General features: G+C 41.3%; 1 protein-coding gene across 1 annotated transcript in view; it reads right to left on the minus strand.

Annotated features, from left to right (window-relative positions):
- The window catches only part of LOC137972134 (E3 ubiquitin-protein ligase UBR5-like), a 31,622-nt gene extending 11,500 nt beyond the window's left edge, over nt 1-20,122 (minus strand). Inside the window, exons 1-18 of the mRNA XM_068818965.1 lie at nt 18,853-20,122; nt 17,858-18,155; nt 16,406-16,556; nt 14,656-15,998; nt 12,808-13,149; nt 12,236-12,333; nt 11,581-11,686; nt 10,588-10,841; nt 9,731-9,941; nt 8,903-9,045; nt 8,432-8,569; nt 8,070-8,126; nt 5,666-6,681; nt 4,709-4,893; nt 4,247-4,316; nt 3,322-3,694; nt 1,436-1,747; nt 362-525 (exon numbers count right to left, since the gene is read on the minus strand). Of these exons, the coding sequence (XP_068675066.1) occupies nt 362-525; nt 1,436-1,747; nt 3,322-3,694; nt 4,247-4,316; nt 4,709-4,893; nt 5,666-6,681; nt 8,070-8,126; nt 8,432-8,569; nt 8,903-9,045; nt 9,731-9,941; nt 10,588-10,841; nt 11,581-11,686; nt 12,236-12,333; nt 12,808-13,149; nt 14,656-15,998; nt 16,406-16,556; nt 17,858-18,155; nt 18,853-20,112 (6,521 nt within the window). The 5' untranslated portion in view covers nt 20,113-20,122. The remainder of the gene's footprint in view (nt 1-361; nt 526-1,435; nt 1,748-3,321; nt 3,695-4,246; nt 4,317-4,708; nt 4,894-5,665; nt 6,682-8,069; nt 8,127-8,431; nt 8,570-8,902; nt 9,046-9,730; nt 9,942-10,587; nt 10,842-11,580; nt 11,687-12,235; nt 12,334-12,807; nt 13,150-14,655; nt 15,999-16,405; nt 16,557-17,857; nt 18,156-18,852) is intronic.
- Between the last annotated feature and the right edge of the window lie 1,248 nt (nt 20,123-21,370).

Here is a 21,370-nt window from a genome sequence, read left to right on the forward strand (position 1 = left end):
TTCAAAACAGGGCGTTCTCTAGATTCTAAGTTATCCCACACTTTGGCAAAGATGTCTACGAAAAGAACAAAACCTGAGTTGAACTTTATTACAAGTGTGGAGTTTTTATTCGAGTCAGAAGACTTCATCTGCCACAAAGTCAAACGTGAAGAACCAAAACAAGGAAACCAGCAAACAAATATGTTGTCACACTTGAAGGTGTAACAGGCGCCGGATGAAGGGAACTCTCTGAGCTCATCGAAAACAAGGAGAAGTGAAAAACAAATTTAATAACGCCCGCGTAAGCGCTGATATTTACAATGTAGTTTCTGTGTTAGTACTAAATTAACTTTATAATTTAAACTTAAGTGGCGTTCCTCACCGCAGCATATCGACCACAGGTAGAGAATCTTTGTGTTCGTGGTTATGCGCCCTCAGGAGAAACATAAGATACTCTTCGGGGGAGGCCCCAGGAATGGTTGACACAGTCCGGGTCAGCATGGCAAGCTCTGTGTCTTCAGGCCGTTGAAGCGAGGCCAAGTATCTCTGGAGAATAACAATTTATTACGTTAATTAAATAGCACATTTTTTTCAAAGGATGTCCTCAAATGAGGTTTACAGCAATAAGCAGCGAAAGAAATGTTTCGTTACATATACTAAATATAACAAACTGAAAACTTCCAACTATAGCAGGAGACAACCAATTAGCTATTTACGAACAGCCATCTTGTTGGGATCACTCTGACACCTCAACGTAAGAGTTCAAACTGTGAGAAAAGCAATGTGGAAATGTTGTAAAAGCTACTTTCAAAAACTGTCCGCATAATCTCAGAGGAGATCCCGCTTTTACCGAAGAGGGACCCAACAAGATGAGGCGGAAGCCTTCAGTTTTGAAAGCATGGATGAATACATAGCTTTCTCGATCCAGTGTTTCTTTTATAGGTGGGTTGAATCAAATTCCAGAGCACAGAGAGACTAATCTAGCCTGTGGTCACAGTGGGGTTTGAACTCGGCGCAACTGGACAACAATGCCTCCTCAACAAAATAATGAAGCAAATATATTGGCTGTTAAAAGGAAACACACACACCTATATCCTAACACTCCTTGTAGGGACAAATATATTTTCTCAAGGGGTTGGAATGGTGAGGCATTAGAAGTTTCAGCCTTGCAGATTTGGTCATATACAAGATTAGCTTTTGAATTGAGTTTCCGCGCGAAAATCGTTTGTGGTTTTTATAGCACACAAAAATGACAAAGCAAAGACTATACACACCGAGGAGTGCTTTGGCAATTCTTCACAAAAAATGTGGAAAGTTGTGCTGCTGGTTCAGCAGGCTTTGTTTCATGAGGACCTTTTTTCCCGCAACTTGTGGCGCAACGAAATTTGGATCTAGTCAGACAACCTTTTGAAAGAAAAATCGGGAATTGTAACATAAGATTGAAGAATCAAATTACCTTGGTGTCAAAATGTCTTCCCATCCTCAGCTGGCCTTCAACAACGTCCAGCATATCGACCAGCCAAGCCCACGACTTCTCCAAGATCGACAACGCAGAGGTTTGAATAGACTGACACTCCTGAAGCCCAAGTGTCAGTGTTGGTAGGATACTTTCACCCGTTTCGCCTTGTTGTTGCGTGACGGTCACATCTGACAAGGTTTTCATGAGATCCAGGGTCTCCTTGACGAGTCGCGAGAACATTCGAGACAAATAGCAGTTTCCAGTATGAATACTCGGCGGGGAAATGACACTGCTAGCTAACTGTGGCATCTGTCGATTAAGAAACTTCGTTAGTGTTCCTATCCCAGTTTGCACTAGCATCCGCAATAGTATATGGAAGGTCGATAGTTCAAATCCTCTAAAGGAGAACTTGGGTTCTTCTGGCGTACCCTAAATCACCATCGAAAAGCTCTCTCTTCAAAAAAAAAAAAAACATTTTTCTTCTTACGCCCACAAACAGAAACACAGCCCCGTTATTTTGCACACTTAAAAAACACACCAGCCAAATTTAACCTTGAGCATAAACCTGAGAAATGACTTAGTTTTCTTCTCCATTCATCTCTCAGGCTTAAGCTGGGCACGGTTCAACGCAAATCCACAGTCCGACCGGACCGCATCGTTCAATAAAAAGGCCACCTTTAAAGTGCCCCTGTGACAAAAAAAAAATCACTTCCTTTCTTTCTTCAGCTTTTGAAAGTGTGTTTGCTTAACACCTGACTGGCAAAATTTTGAGGTTTGATTTTTATCCAAAGGCCGTTTACTTTGAGTTTGAATTTCACGGTCCGCCATTAGTCACGTTCAAAAGTGACCAATTGGACCGCAGGGGGTTGGATCCAGGAAAAGTAGTAGCAATAGACCATATTCGTATTCTCAGTATTGGACTGGAACTACTGTAGCTTGCAATGGAGGCTCCTGCCGGAAACTCTTTTCAAATGCAAATACTTTCTAATATATTCCACCGCATTAGTCTCCACTGCAATCTAGTTCCAGTCCAATTCTCCTTTTTCACACGGCGGCCATATTGTCCCAGGAGACCAAAAAAGCTTCGTTTTACCACGCCAAGCCTCGCGGTGAAAACCATGGGGGTGAGGCTTGGCGTGGTAAAACAAAGCTTTTTTGGTCTCCCGGGACAATATGGCCGCCGTGTGACAAAGGCGATTACTGAGAATACTTACTGAAACCACTCCGGCCTAAAGCACTTTAAGTCAAAGATGATGTGAGCAGAAACCAGGGGAATTATCGGCACGCTTTCAAGTCACAACATTAATATTTAATCCTTTGACTCCTAGGAGTGATCAGTATGTAAATTCTCCTCACAATTTCAATGAAATGTCAGGCAGACAGGTATTGAGAATGAAGATAATTATCAGCTTAAGAGATGTGATCTTGATATAAAACCAAATTCTCATGACTACCCAACAGAGAAATATATGGTACCAGTAAGGAGAATGAGCGTTTCGATTTTGGGAATAAAAGGGTTAAGAGATCTGGGGTCCGTTTATCGAAAGTCCCGAAAACGTTCCGGGCCCGAAAAGCCATTTGTGAAACTGCCAACCGCTTGTTTTGGAAAGCCGATCTTTTAACATGTTTTTGAGCTAAAAAAAAAATAAAAATGACCGTGAAGTTTGACGACTTAAATCATCTCCGTCCTTGAGATATAAAGGGAATTGTGACACTCGAAAATGGCCGGTAAAGTGTTGGGACTTTCGAGAAACGTGCCCCCAGACCATGCAAAAACAGTTCAACCTTACCCGGCCCGTGTGACTATTCCTTTCCTTATCATCTCTAAGAAATTTAGATCTCAAAACTGCGAGAAACGTTAGTAAAAAGCCCTAGGAACTTACGTGAATATGCCCCGCCAGACTGTTGCCCTCATTTACACCGGCAACTCTCCCGTCTAATGCCCATGCGTAAGGGTGATCATGGGTTATTCCCGTCGCCATGGAAACAGAACGGGTGTCTAGCTCATCAAGTTCAATATCGTAATCAGTATCCCCATCCAAACTTGCCATACGCGTCGTATCGTCCTCCGAGTCACTGTCGCTGTCTAATAGAGATCTCTTTTCATTAACGTTCCTCTTCAGTTCAAATGGTGAGCCCTGAAGAGGGTTTGGAGTCGTCTTTTTGCTTGCGCTGTTCGGTGTTTCATCTGTGATGTTAGCTAGCCTTATTCCTCGACATGCTGTGCTGCTTTGTGTTGACTTGTTTTGCTGTATTCTGTTTGAGAGAGAGAGAGAGAGGAAACAACGGTCCCATTGAAGAATAATTGAACGAACAAAAGAACAAACCAAGAAACAGATTACAAGAACAGAAAGACGAAACAATTGAAAAAGCGATCGCTTTTTTTTTTCATTAGGAGAAAAACAAGTAAAAAAGTACAAGCACTGGTCAACCAATGGATTGCTGCTTATCGTGTCATAAGCAAAGGAAATAACTATAACTGAAAGGGCGTAATAAGGGCCCTTTGCAGTATAGTGATCACATGGTACTGAAAAACCGCCATACTGAAACGCAAATTGCCCACTGGGACATCTAAAACAAAGAAAATTTAGATAACTTGCTTTGGTTTAGATGTCCCAGAAGGCAATTTGCGTTCCAGTATGGCGGTTTTTGTACCATGTGACCACTATCCTGCAAAGGGCCATTTATTATTAAATTCAAAACCTTCTACAGCAGAGCTTAGATAGAATTCAGGACTTATTTTCGCCATTGGGAGAAAAAAAAAAGAAGTAAGTTAAATGAGAAACCCTATACACATCAAAGTCTTACCTGTAAGCGGTCCTTAGAAGCGGATCATTTGCTCTGCCAGTAGAATCATGGGGGCCACTCACACGAATTCCTACAGACGAAGAAAAAAACAGGACAGTTTAATACTTTCAGGAACGTTGTACAATAAATAGGCATTAGACGTCTTCATGCCATTCTTCATGTTATTCTGCCCCTCTGAGTCACTGTGGCCGGAAGTGGGATTATTCCTCGTCCAACTTTGGACGGGAAGGAGACTGGGAAGGAGACGATGCAAATCTCATCCCGCCAGTTGCCGGAAAAACTCTTAGCTTCTTACGACTTCTTAAACATTAAGAGGGTCTTAAAACCTACACTTGCAAAATAATTCATGAATAATTGCGAAATAAATTCCTTTTCTTACATAAAGCTTCAGTTGAGAATGTGCAAAATGAAAATTAATACGGGGAAAGGATTTCGTACGAATATGTTTCGAAAACAACCTACCTGGTCTGCACCGAAACCTGCCCGGATACAATCCTCCATTAGGGTTGGGTAAGCTGTTGCTGATTGAGGAGCCTGTGGAGCGAGCTTGTGGTTTAGCAACACCCTCTCGGACAGGAACGACAGACGCTTCTGCGGCTTGTACAAGCTCATTAACAGCTAGCCACGAAAACGAGCGCAGGATCATTCTATAATGAGAGTGAAAATTTACAATCCATACAAAATTTCAAGTGGGATGTGGATCACACGCTTCTAGCAGAGGCAACAGGTGCGTTTTGAACAGTCTTAACTCAGTATTAGTGGGTAACGTAAAGTGCTAGGTTTCTACCCATATGAACCATGTGATAGGGCTAATGCTCACATGGTTCATATGGGTAGAAAACTAGCACTTTACGTTACCCTCTAATAGTTAAGTTTAATGAAATATAAGTGCTACACGGCCAATGTTTGCAAAAACGTAACCCTTCCGTTTTGAACAGTGCCACTCTAACATTTCAGACTTTATCTTTCACGAGACTGGGAAGCACTATTGCGGATGCAATAAAACTAATGTTGCCCAGTTTCGCCACGCCCATAGCATTGTTGTAGACGCGAATCATTTTTGTTGGACGCAAAAAATTGCCTTTTGAATCGGGTTAAAAACAATTCCGGATGCAATAAAACTAATGTTGCCCAGTTTCGCCACGCCCACAACATTGTTGTAGACGCGAATCATTTTTGTTGGACGCAAAAATTTGCTTTTTGAATCGAGTTAAAAACACTTCCGGATGTACTTGGTACTATTGTTTGGAAACAATTATTCTCCACTTCCGATGACTACGCGCGGCTCGGACGAAAACGAAAGATATGAGTACACAAAACCAGTGAAAAAGAAAAAGAAAGAAAAAGTAAAGAAAATAGGGAACAGAAGAACAAAAGCAAGGAAAAGAGAAGAAAATAGAAGACATCAGAGGCACTCACCTAACTTTCCTCTTGAATTCCAGGTTACCACTCTGGCTATTTCTGTCGCTGCTTGCTGTAGGTCTGGAACCAAGACGGGAACGGAGGTCTACGTAAGACAGGCCAGACCTACTAAGATGAACAGCCAACTGCCGGATGACAGACCTCAAAAATCGAACTCCTACAATGAGGGGAACATCCTTGGGATTTGACGCATTGTATTGCTCGTCATAGCGAAGAACAGTTTCAAGCGTTAAGCCTTTCGAATGCTTTTTCATTTCGTTGATGATTGTCTCCACGAAACTCACAAGAACGGCTTCGTCAGCATGGGCCAGTAGCTCGAAAACAAACGAATCCAGAGAGCATGATTCCAAGGGGCTGGGACGCGATGACGACTTCTGAGAGCTGCTGCAGGAGTCCCTTGATTCGTCAGTCATTTCTACATCTTTAGAATCTACTGGATTGTGGCCTAGAACGGTTGAGGCCACGGAATGCCAGTTTTGCGTTACCTGAATCAACACTGGGAGACTGTCACGACACAGTTCATCAGAAACAACACCGGGAGTTGGCGCAAAACTGATAAGATCAGAAGCCGTCGCCGCATTTTCACCCGAGGATATCTCAAGGGCGGCATCCTTAACCACCTTGTCTTCAGACTCCGCCGGAACAAGGTGCTGTTGCTGTTGGCCATCACCATTTGGATATCGTCTCTCCAGAGCTGTCAACGTGTCTACAATGCTGCGAAAGCTACTCGAAATATCGTCAAGTTGAGCCAAGAGATTGCTCTCTAGCATACCAGGGTCTGCAACGCCGGTGATATTGATTTCCGCCATTATTTCCTCATCCTCAGGAGGCTGAATGGCATCTGGCTGGGCGTTCGCTTCTCGTCTTGCAGGAATGGTTGCTTCTTGTCCAAGCAAGACGCTTCTGTACTTGTTGAGACGCAGCTTTTGGTTGGCTGTAAGTTTAATCCAACGAGAGTTGTTTACTAGAAATGCTAAGGCTGTGTCGCCCTCCTTGTTCTTTGCAGTCGCAATCTAAAAAAAATAAAAAATAAAAATTATTAACAATAAATAACAATGATTAATTTAATTGACATTAAATCTTTCATTCATGTGCAACAGTGGCCCCATGGTAACACTGTCCCGGCAGTGCTACTGATTTTAGCGCGAAAGTCGTAGGTAAAGATGTCCCATCTTTGTACCGAAGGTCAAACGTATGACATTTTTAGAATACAAGTCGCTTGGCAATGGTCAAAGGACAACTGAAAAATTACAGGCCTAGGTAGGAATCGAACCTAAGACCTCCGTAACACAGGTCGGATGCTCTACACATTGAGCTACTACAACTCACTGAAGAGCTACAATTCTGGACAAAATTGTTGAGACAATTTTCTGTCTGTCCGTTGCACCTTTTCACAAACAACATTGTCTTGGGTGGGGTAGGGGGAAGGGGATATGAGCGCATTTGTAGTTGTCATTGTCGAAAAAGGCGAAACTTGAGAAAAGTCTCAACGACTTTTGTCCAGCATTGTAGATCGTTTATCTAGGTCCTGCATGGACAATTTGTAGTGCTTGCAGACCACTGCATGGGACACATTGTCCATTCAGGACGTAGATAAAACGACCTACAACAGCTCTCCAGTGAATTCTAGTAGCTCAAGGGGTAGAGCATTCGACCGGTGTTACACCGGAGGTCGTAGGTTCGAATCCTGACTTGGACTATTCTATCTTTCTCACGCGCGAATTGCACCTTTCCATCATTTCATGTATTTGTATGACATTTTTAATAACCTAAGGAGAAGATATCAAGAGAATATGGGAAAAGAGATATTTGGCCATATTTCGATGAAAATTACTTGAAACTGTTATTAATTGTGTCATATTGAGTGGTCATGGTAACAAACACCGGGATAAAAATAACCTTTGCAGCATGGGCACGATCTTAAAATAAATTTATCATGCACGGCCTGGGAAAATAGGGAATGGTTGTTCCCTCATATCCTCTTGAAGATATCAAATAAATTTCAGTGGATGAGCTATTTACATTAAATTTGTACTGAAATGTCTTTGAAAACCACCAGGCCAAACGTTTTCCCAGTCCATTTCTCTCAACTCAATCCCCAGGTTTAAGGGACGAAAAACAAAAAAAGATTCCGTGGGCTAATACGGTTCTTCGTAAGGAAACCACAGCATTATTTGTGGTCATAGCTCACAAAAAAAATCGTCTGTTAGTGTTCAGAGTAGGGAAAAATGGAAGGACGCTTCCCCGTCTAAAGTTTATTTTCCAAGCAGTTGAAACAATGGATCCGTACTCTCAAAATTCTCCTTAACCGAATTCATAGGATTGGAACCCACCCATTCTTAGATGACACGGGTTTTCCGTGACCATTGATGCTTCGTCGGAGAATATCCCCAGTACTTACCTCAGGGTATGACAACAGGCGAGAAAACAGTTCACAGATGAGCCCGTCCTCTTCAACCTAAAAGAATAAAGATGAAAACTATATCTGTCTCTTACAGATTGCAAACGCTAGAAGAGCACCTTGCCATCATTCTAAAGTAATTTTGGATAGGCCACTTTCGTATCCTCACGGTTTGACTGGATCGAGCTTGAAATGGAGGCTAATGAGGGGGAATCTTTTCACCTGCACCTTGAATATTTCCCCCGCATTAGCCTTCATTTCAAGCACGATCCAGTCAAACCGTGAGAATACGAAACTGGCCTATTGAGCGTTGTCTTCTATAAGGCAGAGATGAAAAAAAGTGGCACAGCTCATAGACTCACCACCACCGTGTCTCCAGAAGCGTCAGTAGTTTGTGCTTTGGGGATAATCTTGGCCGTCCCTTCTGCATTAGAAACATTGTAAATACTGCCACGGACACCTACTTCCATCTCAATTTTCTCCGTTTCCCCATTTTCAACCTAAAATAGAATTACTTAAGAATTGATACAGCGGTTTAGAGAAGGTTTCCAATGCTCAACAGAATCTCATACGCACGTCCAAGAAACAGATCATAAGGATATTGCTAACGAGGTGGCGCAGTGAGAAAGCTCTAGAATGGTCGTAATTAGAAGCCAAGTTCCATTCTGATAAGTTGTAGTAAAATAAACAAATGGAAATTAACAATGCGCAGACAACGAAAGCAACAAAAAGCGCGTGAAAATTGTCCTCATGGCATCACGTTGCACTTGACGCGAGATCACTCGATTAATTCCAGTCAAAGGGTTACTTATTCATTTGTTTTACGGGCACACCTCAGTGAGCTTAACATGTAGTACATGTTGTACTAAGCTAGCCAATCCTCCTTCAGGTGCACTCATCTCGCTTGACACCATATGATGATCCATTTCCAGCAGAGCTTGTCTCAGCTCTTTTGGGTCCGAGAACGTCACCATGCCTGAGAAGCGAAAAAAGGTCATTAAAATTGGTGCAAATTCTTGCACTCAGTAATAAGTAGGAGAGCGCAAGTCTTCTCGTGAAACGGCAAACTAAATAAACGAAAGGAAGATCAAATCAATTGCTAAGGGAAAAAAAGAGAGTTTGTGAAACTACGCTTAACTAAAAAAAGTTGAACGACCAAGAACAGTATTCAGTTTACTACGAAAACTACCGATTTGTGGGACGGGCCCGAAATTTGAGTGACTGCCCCGCCCACCTCGGTTAAACAATTTGATGAAATTCCTTTCCCACGATGTAAGCAGTAACCCGCTTTCGCCGTCAAGGTGTACCGGAACAACCACAACAATGGAAAGATTTGTTTTCCCGGGGGGAAATTGTTTTTGTCCAGCGAAGACAGGAAGTGCAACCATGGACTCGCTGTTACTTCGAATGCAAGAAAGGTTCCCTGGCCTGAACAGTAGCGTCGAACACAACACCTCTCTAGAAATTGAACTATTTGCAAGCAAACGTGGACTCAGTAATTCGGGTCCATTCCACAGATCGGTGAATTTCGTAGTAAACGTTGCGCAAGCGCGTCGCAATTGGTCCGGACATTTCTCTAAGACGTCATCGTCGGTTTCATTAGTAGTAGCAGCTGCGTCATCGTAACCTTAGTAACCTACAGTGATAGAAAACCGTATTACCTGCCAAAGATTCTCGCCGACTGCCAACAACCGGTATTCTTCCTCCTTCTCCAACATATCGCCTAGACCAAGGATTGTAATTCATGCTGGATGTAGTCGGAGTGAGTAAGTTTCCTCTTTTGGCTTCAGAAGGTTTCTTGGGAACCTTTGTGGCCTTGATCTTGTCACCTTTTGCCGCAAGCCTCTGTTTCGGAGTCTTAGTGCGATAACGCTGAAAGAGAGCAACGATATCGCTCTTTATTTACTCGTCCCCTCTTTCTTTGTCGAAAGCAACGACCATAAATTGAGAAAAGGGTTCTACATAAGGATGTGGCCAAACTGTGATTCTGTGCAAATGCCCTTTTTAATAAACGGAAAATTGACGCTTCTAGCAGAACTAACACACACAAAAAACCAACAAACATAAACGCAGAAACATACTAGAAATAAACAAGTGTCGTGGAAGTTTTTTTTGAGAAAAAATAATTAACGCTTCGCACTTCAATTTAAGTTTGCAGTGAGCCAGCTGGTGACTTTCATCGAACAAAAAACAAGATTGAGTTGACAAACGCCGAGAAGCAACCTGACACAATCATGCATGAGCAGCCCTTTTGCTTGTTTCCCTTGCGTCCTAATCCCGTTCAAGCGCTACGGTTTACCACTGAAGTCTGACGAGGGCTCTGGGAAAGGGAATGCTTGCATTCTATTTCCCTTGCGTGCGATTCGTCGTCTCCATTCGTCGCCCAGGGTGACATTTGTGTCTGTAGCATCTTCACCTCGCCAGTCTAACGCAAGGTTATGTGTTTGTCACAAAGTGTCTCGCCTACGGTTACTTGTGACGGACTCATGCTGGTCACAACCCAAAACACACAACTCACCTTTCTTCCTTCCATCGTGACGGGTGGTATTGTTGCCCTGTAAGCGGATGGGTAGCGTCCCTGAAACAGCTTTAAGAGTAACCTGGGAGTGTAACTTGATGGTAGGTTTGTTACAGTGAGGCTGTTTCCCAGCCCACTTGGGGGTAGATTCTCTGTACACGTAATCGCGAGAGCGTGAAGAGGTGTAATGCCGTTAAATGTTTCGGGGAATATCACGTCCTCCATTGAACACTTCAAACTAGGATTGGAGTTGTCTACACAAAAGAAAAAAACAAGCGTTTGGATTAGAACGGGGAAAACTCTGACTGTGGTTCCGAGTCTTCTGGGGACAAAATGGATAAAGAGCAGTTTCAATTGACGAATGGCTGAGCCACTACTCTCCCTGTCCACCCGTAAGCACGACGAAGGTTCACAATGAAAGTGCTGTTACAGTATTAGTTTGCTTCGCTAAAATGGCCGCCACATTTTTCGCGAAGTTTCAGGGTAAAAAACAAGCACTAAAACGCATAATGTCATGACAAAGCTTCACCTGCTCTTAAAAAATAGACCGATATATATAGGAAATCGTATGACGGCGAGTACATTTTCGTTATTTAAGGGCACGAGTAATGACTTGTTTCAGTTGAAAGCTCTGAAAAATTTAATTACGGCGAGTGCAATTTGAGAACTTTCAAAATATCACAAATGACCATAAATCACAAAATGCACGAGCAAGGTCGTACGATTTGTAACTTATTATATATGCTCAACGAAATAAATCGATCTCTGTGTTTCCATAGCAACTTCTGTATCGCATTCTATAACCTCCACTGCACTCTTTCGCCTATTTATGCCTCGTCATTCACCAATCACAGACTATTAAAATAAATGTATGTACTAATTTTAATTTAATTTAATTTATTAGCTTTGTCCAAACACCACAAGAATACAATGACAACACAGAAATAGATACATGGACAGGGATACCGCAACAGCTAAGGTCAATTACTGCACCTTTGTTGCTCTCCACGAAATCCAGAATGAACATGGCAGCTTTGAAATTGTGACACTGGATAGCTGTCATAAATGGAGTATACCCACGAGCATCGCGTTCCTTCAGCTGCCAAGACAATAATGATCAGAAGCAAGTTATTGCATGAAACGTATAATAAAGTGCTGTTATGAACACCCTATAAACGACTTGGTGTTACTACATGTATTTCAATGTGCCTCACTCTTACTACAGAATATCGAAGAACTTAAGCGAACAGAGACGTTACATTCACATTTCACACTAAGCGAGATTTTGCATCTTATTAACGCTCAACGGACAAGCCTCGCACTGAAATTTGCGTTTTGAAAGAAATGGAAGAAACCTTTTTTAACTGCAACTTATTCCTTGGCTTTTGTCTAAAAGATATCAAGTTCCCAAATTCTTAGCCTGCGAGCAGGCTCCTCTTTCCAATCTTGGTCCTCGATAAAAACTTCGAGTGTCTCGAAATTTCTTTTTTCGATTCTCAAAACTCGAAACTCGAACCTCAAAATCATCGAGGATCGAGTTTCGAGTTCTCTATTATCGAAACTCGATTCTCAAAATCGAGGATCGAGTGTCGAGTCGAGACTGTCAACTTACATTACATTATTACAGGATTGTGAGAGCATGACTTACCATTGGCACAAACTCTTTGGCAAAAACTGAATCGTTGAGAAGTAAACGTAAGCCTGCTACGTCCACTGAGGGATCCTTTCCACTTTCAGCGTTGATGTCTACCAAAGTCGAAGTCAAGAACACATTTATTAACTTTATTAGATTTTTGCGGTTTTTGAGTCATCTAGATGTTCACCGAGAGGTAACAGCCAAAATAACGCAGTACCAATGATAGAAAGGTGTTGAGCGCCATGCAAAACAGTTGCGGCGTGGCCAGGTGGTTAACAAATCGGGGAATTTTCAACTGCCATTTGTTATTTGAGATGATCTACATGTAGAGCGATTAGAACACATTAGAAGTGGTTAATTGGATGTCCCGTTCCGGGCCCCTTGGAAAAACACTTTGCGACGAGAAAGATCACAGGTTGGAAGCATTCTCACCAGCTGCCTTACAAGTACATGTAAGTCGCTTGTTCCACAGGACAATAACCAATAATCATGTATGTATGCAGAGTACCGTGAACTTCATTATGGACACAAATGGGAGAAAACTTTAATGTCAAAACATGCATGTCCATTTTGCCGATTCTTACCTCTGGGACTGTCTTGAAGGACACCGGAATCAAAATTGGCTTCTTTTTCAGTATAAGTTGGATTGCTGCAGCAAACGTGAAGCACATTCTGGTTGGAAGAAGATCGCTGATGAAGCATCCGCAAAACGTCCCTGCTGATGACAGAGTCGTCTCCCATTCTTTCCTGTCGAATCTGTCCCCGTTTGTCAGTAAGGCCTATCTTTTTAGGACCTTTGGATCCTCCTTTTGCGCTTTTTCCGGTACCTTTGCGGCTGTTAAGATACTTGAGCCAGTTTAATACTTGTTTGATTCTTGTCAATAAACCAGATTGTACAGCCTTCAATAAATGCTGCTCTTGAAAGGCTAGCAAAAACGCAAAAAAACAAAACAAAACAAAACAAAAAACACCTTTACTCTACACAGTACACACACACATGTACGTGCACTCAACTTAAAAAGAGAAGCTAATATTCCAAGGAGCAGAGATGCCATAGTGTTGAGAGCACTCGCCTCCCGCCACTGTAGCCTGTCTTCGATTGCCGTCACTCAACATGAGGGTTGAGTTTGTTGGTTCTCTATTCCGTTCCGAGATGTTTTTCTCTAGGTACTCCAGTTTTCCCTTCTCCTCAAAAACCTACCTTTTTACCACAATTGCTTGTAATCGCGCAATCTGATTGGCTAATTTGCCTTTGTCGACAAGAGTCTGGACAACGTTGTACGCGTCATGTTCGCGTCAATTTGTCACGCAATGTAATAGCCAATCAGGAACGCTCATTTTGGGAAGTAAACCAATCACATTGCGAGAAAATTATAGACAACGCTTGCTCCTTCTTTGTGTCATGATTTTGGTCACGCTCTGGAATAAAAACTTTCTTTGGCGTTGAATATTGTGGTAAAAAACAAATCGAAAGTGGTTCAGTGTTGTCTGTACTCTTATCAACAATGATATTCGTCATCACTGTGATGACGAATATCGTTGTTGATAAGAGCACAGACAACGCTGAACCACTTTCGATTTGTTAAACAGTTTGATATCATGAGTGGAGTTACACTTAAATAAAGTTCATTATCATCAGGAGCTGAATGTAAACGCTTGTAGAATTTTTGAGAAGTCACACCCATAAGGAAGCATGACCAACGCACTGTAAATATTGATCATAACTAATGAATAATGGTTTACACGTTTCCCGGCCACCCAGACGTCCAAATTCCCTAGGCAAATGGCGAATTAAAGTACAGTACTTAATTCCACAAGGAGAAGGAAAAGCCACAAAAAGCATGCTATATTAAAACAACTGCTTGCACTGTTTTTTTTCCCTGTTTCACTTATCTTTTTAGCCATTTCTTTCCTTGTATGTATACTGTACAGTATGTTATCAACTTATCAACGAACAAAGTGGAATATGAAATGAATCATATATTGAACTGCCGATAGCAAATATCCTCGCAGTTATAAACGCAACTTTTAGCAATTGCAGAGAGAAGCCTAACAATTTCAGGACTTCAACGGGATTTGAACCAGCGACCTCGCGATGCCGGTGCGACGCTCTTGATGGAAGCTGGTCATTTGTGGATTCAAGCGGTGATGAATGAATCAACGGACTAAAAGTTGCCTTTCATATACCATTTCGGGCGTTGATTCATTCATCACGGGAACATTTGAACCCACACAAAAGACCAGCTCCCATTACGAGCGTCGCCTCCGCATTGCGAGGTCACAGGTTCAAATTCCGTTGAAGGTCCGAGTTTTTCAGGGTTCTCTAAGCAATTGCTAAAGATTGCGTTCACAACTGTAGCTTCACTTGACTGTATGTTACATTATGCACCAAACTTAACAAAACAGGTTTTGTACATTTAAGGAGTACGTACCAACAAATAACACCAAAACTCTTTCTGGAGGAGAACTTCCTTCTGTAGCCTGACCCAGTCTCGTTCCAAGCCCAAAGCTTTCCAAAGGGGGAATTTCCCCAACATTTGGGTGTGATAGTTTAGTACCATATGGTCTTGGGTACAGGCATCCATTTACATCAGTCAATAAGAGTAAATCTAGATCATTCATTGTATGAAGCAAAGGATATCTGAGGGTGGAAAACTGGACATTGCAAGGGAGAAGAACATCGCTTTTAACCCTTTCCAAAGTATTTTGCTCCAAATTTGAACAATCATCGCCGTCATTGTCATGGCTTCTTCTTCTCTTTTGTCCAGCAACAAGTTTGCCATCAGCACCTTTGATCCTCGGCAGCAGTGACAAAGGCGCAAGAGCTGCTTCGCGGCCGTTGTTGGCTTCAGCTTCCACAGTGCAAACACTGTCCTCGTTGCTGTTAGAAACACTAACATCACTACTGCACGTGTAAACTTTACTACTGTCAATGTTTTGCTCGAGCGATGGTCCCAAGAAAAACACTTTCTTGTCAGAAGAACGCTGTGCAAGTAAAGAAACTCCCAAGGATGTTGTAGCGAAGGCTACAGGGTTTAACCCAGACAGGAGTTCTTTATTACCTAGTTTTGCTGATTTGCCAATGATGCATTGTGGGGCATGTTGAATGCACCCTCTGTATAGAGAGCTTGTTGGCATCTGCTGTGCAACTGGAGGCCCCTCTGAGTTTTCACCTTCACTGGGTACAGATTCCAATTCTGAGATTTTGAAAACACGTAACGATGACTCTGTGGGGGACATTACATTTGCCACCTTCACAATAACATGAGGTCCATCTATAGCAGCAACAGTGCCAAGGAGTTTGTTCTCACTTTCAAGGAAAACAACATCCTTAACCTCCCAGAGTTCTGAGCCATTGGTCGGTTTGTTAGAAATTTGGGCTTTTCTTCTTACACTGGTATGAGGACTGGATGATCGTCCAACATCTTTGTGCCTGGAAATTAACTCCTCTTCAACTGTTCGTCCCTTCAGAGTGCTCTCCAATGTGGATTCTTTGCTTGCCGGTGTTTCTGGAGAATCAATCCTCTTGACATTCAGAGGCTCCACTTTAATCTTTGTTACAACTGTGCTTGTTCCTTCGGGTGATTCATGGCAAATCAAACGACCTACCAGTGGTCCTCTAATATCACAACACTTGTACACTAGAGCACCTGGAAAACCAGGAAAATGTTGACGCAGTTGAACCTTCTCGTCAACACTTATATGATTGGATTCATTGGTTGCTTTATTCAACTTCTGTTTAAAATGTTGCCGTTCTTCAGCTGGTAACAGTCCCCTGTTAAAATCAATCAAGACTTTAGTCCAAGTTACCACCACAAATACGACACAATAATTACCGGTATATTGATAATAAATGCAGAGAAAAATGTCATGTATCTCACAAGCATGTACTGTAGTACATATTTCTGACTACTAATACAGTGTATTTTATGTCCAAAATTACAAGCAATCTACCTGTACTACCAAATCTAAATTTCTGTTATGCAGGTATGCATTGGAGGAGGAGTTACACTGTACATGAACATGAACATTTACATGTACAGTAGTAAATACAAATAAGGCATTAGTTTTAATCTCAAAACAGATCGTCAAATGTTGTTATCATCATCCTACTGTGTACTGTACAGTGAAGTTCACTAGTCCAATTATTACAATATTAGCCAATGAAAAGTTTTAACTTACCACCAAAACACTTTACCAGACTGCGTCATTAGACTGGTAAAGAAATCTCTACAGCTGATAGACAAAACCTTCTCCCCCTTAAGTTCAGGAAATGATAACGTTGGATGAGAGAGTTCCTGTATGAGAGCGGGAGGATCTCCACAGTTGGACTCTACAAAATAATCAATAATGTTTAACGAATGAATCCTGGCAGTTCTCATGATTTACAGTGCCGTAGCGTGCAGTTAAATTCACCCATGTCTACAGTGTACATGCATGTACATCTACTGTAGACGTAGCTACATGTATCAAACCCATACACAGGGAAGTTAACAATAATAATAATTATTAATACATGTAAGTGTTCGACACTGATGCTTGTCCAATTGCCCGGGGCAAGTGAAATAATATCCGTGGGCAACTAAAACAACTCTAAGACTTGCCCGATCGGCAATCAGAATTTTTGTTTGAGTAATATTTTGCAGAACGATTTGATAGGCAACAAAGAAAGTGACTAGTTATGTGATGTAGTCACCGCAAACACGATAAAAAAATAATAAACAATGTTACATCTCTTTGCTGTCACTTATTTTTCTGTTAAAAATGGTATAAACCTCAAAACAGATTGGAAGGAGGAACATGTTTGCAGCCACCAATTTTCTCCACACAAAGCACACAAAGAAACTGTTTGTTAGAAATGAACCCAGTTTTCGACCGGCCAAACTTGGATATCGAAGAAGCCCACAACAAAAATTTTAATTCTACCTTTGGCATGCAATTTCAACCAGCTTTGAAAGGCTTAAAGAACATGCTATTTGGGACAAATAGCATTCAATTCAAAACCAGCCTAATCTCAGAGAGATATTTAAAATATAGGGAATCTCCCTTGACCTCTTATGGAAAAGGAAAATCACTCAAAGATTATTATGCTTGTCAAAGCAAAACTGTGAAGGCTACTGGAACACCATGGCGAACAGCAGGAGTCGTGTGGTTCTGTCAAACCCATGTTTAAAAGCCTTCTTTGAGTTTTAGTGGGCAACAGCTCTTTAGAATAAAAGTCATGGGCAATCAAAAAAAAAACAAACAAACTGGTTGCCCAAAAGGCAAATTCGTGAGAAAGTAAGGGTCGAACACTGATTATTTTAAAGGTTGAAAGCGTGTCTTCCTCCCTCATCAAAATCAACTCTCAATTAGTCGTCAATGGTTAAGTTGCTGGCTACTAGGTTGGTTGAAATTAATCATTACTATAACTTCATGTTTTATTTCATTTTATTTTTTTTTAAACACTGCCTATATCCCAATTAAAAATAATGCATCCAAAAAAAAATTACAAAAAATAATGCTTCAATAATTATTGTCACAAATTGATTATTATTATTATTATTATTATTATTGTATTATTATTACTATTATTATTATTATTATTGTTGTTGTTATTAGAAACATTTACACTAATATATATATTGGTCTCACCTCTCAAAAGTTTGTCATAGAATGTGCAAATCTTCCCACTTGCTGTAACAAGTGAACATCGCACATTAGATGATGACAAAAGGCAAACTTCTTCCGAGTCCAGACCTAATGCCTCTCCCAAGGGATGAGGCTTGGCCAATGGCAAGTATGTTGGCTCTTGGGACAGAGAAATCTCCATGGCGATATCACATGCTACATTACTGTAATGTGGCCAGTGATAAAGGATCCCAGTTCCTTTCTCCACCAATAAGAACTCAGAATGCATTGCAGTGATGTGTGAAAAAACAATTTTGCTACCCTGTCACAAAAAAAAAAATTAAAAATACTATTGTTGACCTAAACTTATTATTCAACTGCACTAAGTACTGTAGAGTACAAATAACCCTTGAACAGAGTGCAAAATATCCCGCAATATTGTACGGTTATTTGGACAGTTTGTTATTTTGTACGGTAAAAAGGCAATCATACATTGAGCATTACTCAACACCTGTCACATGCCACTTCTCTATTTCCTTTGCTTTTCCTTTGCTCAAAATTTTGCCAGGCAGGTGTTGAACAAACACACTTACAAAATCTGGAGAAAAAAAGGAAGTGATTTTTTTAACATAGTATTGTACATCTTTAAACTTTCCAGAGGAATCTGAGGGAAGCATCAAAGTTCTTGAAAGAAATGTTTTTCTTAAAGTTTTGGTTACACAGTTGCAATACTATATTAAACCTTGGATTACACCCTCCTTCTGTCGATAAAATGTCACCACCAATGTAATAATTATCTATTATCATTGACACTTCAAGGTAATAACATGAGTAATGTCAAATGATCAATATTTTAAACTAATATCAACTAGGAACTTCCACAAGTGGAAAGGGTAGGAACCTCAGATTCTAAATCCTTCCTGCCGCTTTCACTGTCACTGAGAAATTTTTTGCCACTAATGCTTAATTATATTCATCAGTGGAGAACCGAACAGAAGCAAAAGGGTTCAATCACTTACATTTTCTACTTCCAACCACTCTACACTGCCAATTTCTGGAAAGCAAAAGTCAGCATCACTACAGGTACAGCATGCATTCGACTTGCTATCATTTGGAGGACTTTCGTCACGTCCCGGTACAGTGGAAGTTCTCGATCCCCTTGGAAAAACACCAGCCTCTTCCAGTTGAGCCCTTACAATGCGAGGCTCAAGGCGCAAGGATCCCCTGGATCCAAATATTGGCCCATTTGAGGAATTTGAGTACAATGGAAAAGAGACACCACCTGCTGGAAACAAAAAGGGTGTAGGAAATTGCCTTATCATGGGATAATTTGTCGTAAGTACTGTCCTTTGAAGCAGTTTTGGGGAAGAAACCGATCTCCGAGTATTGGAGCTCTGTGGGGATGGCACTAATCGACCACTTGCTGCAATATTTTCTACAGAATTTTCCTGTTTCGATTTTTCATGGTTGGTTTGGTAGGTTGGTTTTCCGTTTTCGTCTCCCAGTTTATTTGAAGTTGACGGTAATGAAACATGTTCCGTTACAGACATGCTTTCGTCAGACTCTGTACTCTTAGCTGAACTGTTCGTTTGTACTGTCGCATCTGCCTGACCGTGGACAAGTGAGGGACTGTCTCCGGAAGCCGTTTCCTGATAACCTCCGTCCGTTTGAGATTCACGAGTAACTACAGAAGCACTTCTGTTAGCACTATTTATACCATCAGACATCCCGGAAGGAATAAGCCGCTCTGTTGCACGGTTAGGTAACCGTGCGCTGTTAAAATAGGTCCTAGACGACGTGCTAGCGTTCCTGCTATTGGCAGTAAACACAGGTGATCTACCCGAGAAGGCACTGGTGGCTGCACCACCATTCAAAAACTCGTTTTGAAGTTGTCTGGCAAAGGCCTCGTCGCTTTGAACTTGAAAATTCGGTTCACTTTCGCTTTTTTGAGGCCCCCAAAGTTTCTTAGAAGAATCAAGGTTTTTTGTGACGCATTTAAACCTTCCAACTCGCCCATCGTCCAACAAAATCCCCACATATTCGGGTCCCACTGCCACTTGAAGTATTCGACATCCAGCGAAAACCGACAACGTGATACAGTTTTTAGGTTCCTCTGAAGCGGTTTCAGTGTCACTGTATTCTTCCAATGCCTTACCGATGCACTTGAATATTTCATCTTCAATAGCGTCTTTCGATTTATCCTTTCCGAGACGAACGAATATTATACGAGGGGAAGAAATTGCCAACACATCATTTTCACCATCATCTTCGGATGCCATAGTTCTTCGTAGCGTCTGAAGACGCGAGACTGTTTTCCAGTTTCCGCTCTTCTGGGAAAATTACGCAATGCATTGCGTGACAGATAGCATGTCACAACCCCTTCCAACATGAAAAATAACATCTTTATTTATATTTAGACTGATAAAAATAGAAGGATTTGCTGGTATAACTGGCGATCAGAAGCAAATGGAATTAATAGGGAAATAATAGTCTCATTAAACTAGCAGTAATCAAAGATTAGTGAGTTGCATTCGATTCCTGTTTTTTAGACGACGGGGCTGCCGGGTTTGAAAGTACAATGGTGTTAAATTTTGGGGAGAATCGTTTTGTACCCTTTTCTAGTATTTTTTTAAGTATCACACTATAATTATTTTGACTGTCAGGCTTGTTGCTAATAATTTTATAAAAAATAATTATGGAATACATTTGTTATAATGCAATCTGAGTTTTGTTGGATATCCGTAGCCTTTCTTGGTGGACAGCTAAAACATCCGTGTTGTGCAGACCCATAAGGACAGCAGTCTTACTCCACATGGCCTTCGGTACGTCATGTATGGGGAATGACGTACCTACCCACATGACTGAAAAAGCATGACCGAGACTGCAGCGCTAAGAATGAAGACCTTACAGAATACCACAAAAGTGATGTCAAAATGCAGGAAATGCCACTTGAGACTGAGAAACTAAATTTGCAAAATTTCTTGGTTAATTAAATGCGTGAAAGTCTGAGATAGACTGTCCAGGGAAAATCAGTGATATTATAGGTACTTGAAGTTGGCTAAGAGTGGCATAAGTCCACCATGCCTGTGACGGCAAGAGAGAAAGCCTGCGTAGCTGGTAGGATAATTTATCGCAGGATTATTAAACACTCTCGAGTACGATAGTTTTGGCCGCGAGTGGGCCGCGATTTGCATGTCGTAGTAGGTTTGAAATCGCGCCTGCTACAATTATTGGACATTTTGAATAGACTGTCCACCAGAGGACGGGAAATAAGCCAAGTATGGAAGATATATTTTCCCGGCCATGGGTTCCTGGCTCAGATAACTAATTTGTCCTAATTGGATTCCTCCGGCCCTGGATTTTTCTAATGTGCTCGAATCCCCTTTTCTTTCTTTATTGTTGCTGTTGTTTTTTTAATTCTTTTTTGATTCAGTGCAGTTTGCTTCACTTACATCACTATAAATAATTCTCCATTGTGCAATGTCCAAGACGTTTTACAAATAATTGTTTTATATGGCTTATAATACGGACATGGAA

Source organism: Montipora foliosa, chromosome 9 (assembly GCF_036669935.1).
Source record: "Montipora foliosa isolate CH-2021 chromosome 9, ASM3666993v2, whole genome shotgun sequence".
Classification (NCBI taxonomy): Eukaryota; Metazoa; Cnidaria; class Anthozoa; order Scleractinia; family Acroporidae; genus Montipora; species Montipora foliosa.